This window comes from Vigna radiata, chromosome 6 (assembly GCF_000741045.1).
Source record: "Vigna radiata var. radiata cultivar VC1973A chromosome 6, Vradiata_ver6, whole genome shotgun sequence".
In the NCBI taxonomy this organism is placed as follows: Eukaryota; Viridiplantae; Streptophyta; class Magnoliopsida; order Fabales; family Fabaceae; genus Vigna; species Vigna radiata.
In genome coordinates, this window is record NC_028356.1 from 17,480,846 (window position 1) to 17,487,061 (window position 6,216).

The 6,216-nt window shown below is 50.3% G+C and overlaps 1 protein-coding gene across 1 annotated transcript; it reads left to right on the top strand.

Moving 5' to 3' along the window:
* The first annotated feature begins 1,162 nt into the window (after window positions 1-1,162).
* Window positions 1,163-1,807, top strand: LOC106763514. The gene has a single exon (XM_014647698.1). It carries the CDS (start codon window positions 1,163-1,165, stop codon window positions 1,805-1,807), a length of 645 nt encoding a protein of 214 aa, XP_014503184.1.
* The last annotated feature ends 4,409 nt before the right edge of the window (window positions 1,808-6,216 follow it).

Genomic DNA, 6,216 nt, shown 5'->3' on the forward strand with positions numbered 1-6,216 from the left:
GTAAAACATTTTTTTGTTATTTTTATTTTGGACATGTAATTTTTGGATTTTTAAACAATTTTTGGGTAACATCTACTGAGGGATGCTAAATTTTATGTATCAACTGAAGGAAACAAGTAAGTACACCTACTGAAAGGTGTTGGGAGGCACTTACTGATGAGTGCAAGAAAGGTTTGGGTCAGGCTCGTGATGTTAAACAAGCCCTACTTGGGAGGTAACCCAGTTTTTTATTTCTTGTTTTTAACTCTATTCTAAGTAAATTATATGTTTTGTACCGGATGAACCGGACGTCCAGGAATAACACCCGCGCCGGATGGTCATGTAGATAGAAGAGTCCGAGCTCAAGTCGGACTGGTCTCTTGCCAAAGCTCCCCAATGGAACGGTTGGTACAAGTGCCCGGTGGAGGTCGCAGATTAAGGTATGGTAAGCATTCAAGATTAAGGTAAGACCAAATCAACCATGGTGGGCCTATGATTGGGCCGTAATTAAGGTTCCACTAATCATCAGCCCATGAAGAAAACTATAAATACAAGTCAAAGGTAAGAGGTAGGTGGATACATTAATGCACATTTATTTCACTCTCTTTCTATCTCTACCCCTGATACTAAATACCGGACACTGACTTGAGCATTGGAGTGTCATTAGCAGGTACCCGGCCGGACACAGCAGGAGTCGAAGTATTTCAAGTCAAAGAACAACCGAGCGGGAAGAATCAAAGACCGGACGGTTAACGGCGGAAATTTTTATAGGGAGATTCGGAGACATTTCCAACAGGAACATTTTGGCGCCCACCGTGGGGCCGGAGGATTATAACCAATGGTGAACACGAGAAATACGAGCAATGACGATGCAAGCAGAGTAATCCGAACTCTAGAGATGAGGATGGAAGAGATGCAGAGGAGGCATGAAGAGATGCAAGAGAAGCACGAAGAAGAGATGGCGGCAGTGCTAGCCGAATGCTTAGCTAAGCTACGAGAAGGCAGGGAAAAGGAGACTTGAGAAGGCAGCAAGGAGGCCCATAGTAGCGCCCGGGGCCAGGAGGACCAACGCCGGGAAGAGGAGAAGAAGAAGGCGGAGGAGGAAAAGGAAAAGGGAGAAGAAAGCTTAGTGCTTATAAAGACAGAGATACCATCGGTCCCAGTACCCTTCGTACAGGCGGTGATGGACATGTGTATATCGGACCAATTCGTTCCCCCGCAGTTTAAGACATACGACGGCACCACCGACCCTGAGGCGCACATCAAGTCGTTCACCAACGCCATGGCATTCCGTACGGGGTGTGATGCTATATGGTGCCGGACGTTCTCCTTATCCCTCGAAGGAGAGGCCTTGGAGTGGTTTAATTCCCTTCCCAATGGTTCAGTAGAGAATTTTAAAAGCTTGAGCAACACATTCATTGAGCAGTTTGCTGCAAGCCGAGTACAGGATGTTACCCTAGTGGATCTGATGAATCTAAAACAAGGAAAGGACGAACCAGTCAAAGTCTTTATGGACCAGTTCACGAAGACAGTCCGGCGAGTCAGAGGCCTAAGCCTGGAGATGACCTTGCAGTATGTGATGTCGGCTCTAAGGCTGGGACCATTCAAGGAAAGCGTTTGTCGTACCCCGCCTAAGACTCTCGAGGAACTACGCCAGCGAGCGACAGATCAGGCCCGAGTAGAAGAGATGAAGCAGAACTACCGAAGAGAAATACAGGAGGCGAAGGACAGGAGCGAGGGGAAGCGGGAGGGGCAATCCCACCGCCCAGGAACTTCAAAGAGGCGAGAGGGGCCAGAGGTCCCCGTTTTCCACAATATACTCAGTTAAACGCCCCCCGGGCTTGGATATTGCAAGAGGCTCTGAGTGTGCAAGTAATGCGGACCCCACAAAAGCGTCCTACCCCTCTCGGGGCCGACAATAGTAAGCATTGCCTATACCACCAGAACATAGGCCACGACATCGAAGACTGCATGACCCTAAAGGACCGAATAGAGGAACTAATCCGAGCTGGGCACCTGAAACATTACATCCGGACATATCAACACGAAACATCTCCTGCGAGATGCCCAATTCCGCGGGAGGATAGTCCGAAAGCCTCGCCGCGGGCCGGAAGAAGGCCCTTCAAAAGATACGAGAATCGTTCTGGCCGCCGGAGCGATCGCTAACCATACCGACAAGGACAGACCGGTAAGACCCGAAGTCCCGAAAAAAGAGCAGGAACCGAAGTAGAAGTCAAGAACCAAGGAACGGTCGACGGTTGAGGGGAGTAATTAACACCATCTCCGGGGGATTCGCGGGTGGTGCGACGTCGTTGTCGGCACGCAAGAGAAGCATCCGCCACCTGCGATCCATTCATTCAGTGGAAATTCCCAAGAGGACGATGCCCCCCATCACCTTCTCCAATGAAGATTTTCATGCACTAGATCCGGAGCAGGACGACCCAATGGTCATTACAGTAGAGATTGCCCGATACGGGGTAAGCAAGGTATTGGTGGACCAGGGAAGCTCGGTCAACATACTCTATTGGAAAACTTTCAGACAAATGGACATTTTGGACGACCTCATAGTCCCCTACGACGAGCAGTTAGTGGGCTTCGTAGGGGAACGGGTCGATACCAAGGGGTATCTAGACTTGTGGACGCGCTTAGGGACGGGGCGAGAAGGTGAGGAGAAAAGAATAAGATACTTGTTGGTAGACGCCAACACGTCCTACTACGTATTGTTGGGACGCCCGTGGCTGAATTCCTTCGGCGCTATCGTCTCCACGCCCCATTTGGCAATGAAGTACCCTACCAGGAGAGGGAAGATTTGCACAGTCCGAGCCGACAATAAGGTAGCACGGGAATGCTACGCCGCAGGGCTTAAGATGTATCCTCGGGAGACGAGAAGAAGGACGGGTGGAACGGACGTCACGATGGCCAACCTGGATCCCCGGACCAACACGGAAGATCGACTTGAACCACGGGGAGAAACTCAACCCGTGATCGTAGGAAAAGACCCCACGCAGGTAACATCCGTTGCCCGGGGATTGGAGGAGGAAGTGGAACGGAAACTGAGAGCTACTTTGTGGCGCAATAGGGATTTGTTTGCTTGTCCTTGTTTAGAGAGGCCCGACCCATAACACAGAAGAAGAGGAAGATGGGCGAGGAAAAGAGGAAGGTCGTGCGAGAAGAAGTGAGAAAGTTACAAGAAGCCGACTTCGTCCGAGAAATAACGTATACCACCTGGTTAGCTAATGTGGTCATGGTTAAGAAAGCTTACGGCCAGTGGCGCATGTGCACAGATTACGCCGACCTGAATAAGGCATGTCCAAAGGATTCGTACCCCCTCCCTAGCATTGACGTCCTGGTGGACGGGGCGTCCGGTCACCGAATCCTGAGCTTCTTGGATGCCTATTCTGGTTACAATCAGATACCTATGCACAGACCGGATAGGGAAAAAACAGCCTTCATAGCCGACCAAGCCAACTTCTGTTACGAAGTCATGCCCTTTAGGCTGAAGAATGCCAGTGCAACTTACCAACGGTTGATGAACCGTATCTTCGCCGAGCAGATAGGCCGCTGCATGGATGTCTATGTTGACGACATGGTTGTACGATCGACAGAAGGAAGTCAACATCTACATGATCTAGAAGAGGTCTTGAGGCAGATACGGAGGTACGGGATGAGGCTCAACCCATCTAAGTGCACATTTGGCGTGGCGGCCGACAAGTTCTTGGGATTCATGCTAACATCTCGGGGAATTAAGGCTAATCCAGACAAGTGCAGGGCGGTGTTAGAGATGCAGAGCCCTTGCACAGTGAAGGACATTCAAAGGCTTATCGGCCGTCTTACGGCCTTATCCCACTTCATACCAAAACTCGCCGAACGCTCCAGTCTGATACTAAGGAAGATGAAGAAGACGTCAGCTAACGTATGGGATGAGGACTGTGAAGCGGCATTTCGCGAAATTAAGAGAATACTCACCCAACCACCGATCATGAACCGACCCACTCCAGGCGAAGAGCTCCAGATTTACCTAGGCATCTCTGACGCTTCTGTTAGTGTCGTTCTCTTGCAAGTATTGCCTACCCCAAAGCTGATTTACTTTGTCAGCAGGACGCTCACCGTGGTCGAAACAAGGTACCAACAGGTGGAAAAGGTAGCTTTATCCCTTCTGCACGCCTCTAGAAGACTCAGGCCTTACTTCCAAAGCTATCAGGTAGTGGTTCGCACAGGCCATCCTATCTCGAAAATATTGAGAAAACCCGATCTGGCCGGGAGAATGGTAGGATGGGCGGTAGAATTATCCGAATTTGGAATAAAGTATGAACCGTGAGGATCGGTGAAGGGTCATCACTTGGCTGACTTCGCAGTAGAAATGCCTTTGGCCGCCCAAGAGGAAAATGGAACTTGTACGTGGACGGCGCGTCTGGCCGGACGGTCAGTGGAGCCAGAGTAGTCCTTGAGGGACCAAATGGATTCTTACTGGAACACTCCCTCATCTTCAAGTTCAAAACGTCGAATAATTAGATAGAATACGAGGCGTTATTAGTCGGCTTGCAACTGGCCAAAGATATGGGAGCCCATAGGGTAACTTGCCGAACTGATTCACAATTAGTCGTAGGGCAAATGAACGGCGATTTCCAAGTTAGGGAAGACCATCTCCTCCGATACTACCACCAGGCCTCTACCCTAATCAAGGACTTCGAGAGCGTGAAGATCCAGCACATCCCCTGGGAGCAGAAAGGAGAAAGGACAGTTGATGACCATCATCCGCCAAGTCCTCCTACAGCCCTCGGTCGAGTGTCACGCTATCGCGACGAACGATGTCGCCGACTGGAGAACGGAGATCCGAGGGCTGATCAATAAACATGACCACGGTGAAACCCTGCGTCCAGGCGAGACAAAAAAGATTGCTAGATTCACAATAATCGGAGGTGATTTGTACCGGAGAGGTTTCTCAACACCCTTGCTCAAGTGTCTGGCCGGGGAAGAGACCCAATATGTAATGGATGAATTACACAACGGGGTTTGTGGGTTCCACACCGGAGGACGAACGTTAAAGGCGAGGATTCTACGGGCAGGGTATTCCTGGCCGACGATGGAAAGTGTTGCAGTTCAATTTACGCGACGATGTATCCAATGTCAGGCTCATGGCAACAACCACCATGCTCCGTCTCATACACTCCACACGATCGTCTCCCCGTGGTCGTTCGCCCAATGGGGAATGGACATTGTCGGGCCTTTCTCGCCTGGATTCGCCCAGAGAAAATTTTTATTGGTGGCCGTCAACTACTTTACCAAATGGGTTGAAGCGGAGCCACTAGCCACCATTACCGCCTCTCAGGTTCAGAAATTCTGCTGGAAGCTAATTTGAAGGTTCGGAATACCCCGGACGGTTATTACCGACAACGGGCGACAGTTTATTGACCGGAAGCTGGAAAGATTCTTCGAGGGACTGGGAATAAGGCACGTAACGAGCTCAGTAGAACATCCTCAGACCAACGGCCAGGCAGAAGCCATGAATAAAGCCATTGTTGTAGAGCTTAAAAGGCGCTTGGGAGAAAAGAAAGGAACGTGGGTGGACGAGCTCCCAGAAGTCCTATGGGCATACCGGTGTACACCACATGGCACCACCGGTGAAACCCCCCTTCAACTTAACATACGGAACCGATGCCATGTTGCCAGTCGAGTTAGGAGAACCCTCTTTACGAAGGAATATGGAGGACCTCGAGCTGAACGACCAAGAGTTAAGAGTGGAATTAGACACAATCGACGAACGGCGTGACCGAGTGGTTTTGAGGGCAGAGGCTTGTCGACGAATGATAGAACGGAAGTATAATATGAAGGTGCGCCACGGAACTTCCAGGAAGGGGACCTCATCTGGAGAAAGGCAGGGGAAGCACGACGTATAGCCACGCATGGCAAGCTAGCCGCTAAATGGGAAGGCCCCTTCAAGATTGTAGAATCCCTGGGCAATGGTGCGTACCGTCTCACCAAATTGGACGGCCGCCATGTCACCAATACTTGGAATGCGTCTCATCTTAAGCTTTATTTCAGTTAATATGTAATGCCTTTCATGTAGCTTCTCCCGTACTTTAATGAACGATAAGACGTTTCCACATGATCCGATTAATCTACCTTCGTTCACAAGCAAAGATCCAAGTTGGCGAATGGAATTATCCTGCCAACTTGGCCGGGCGGTAAAGGGCACTGCCCGCCGACCTCCAGCAAAGGTCCAAGTTGGCGAATGGA

Coding starts and splice junctions, on each gene's coding strand:
- LOC106763514 (XM_014647698.1), top strand. CDS start 1,163: ATGGACATGTGTATATCGGACCAATTCGTTCCCCCGCAGTTTAAGACA.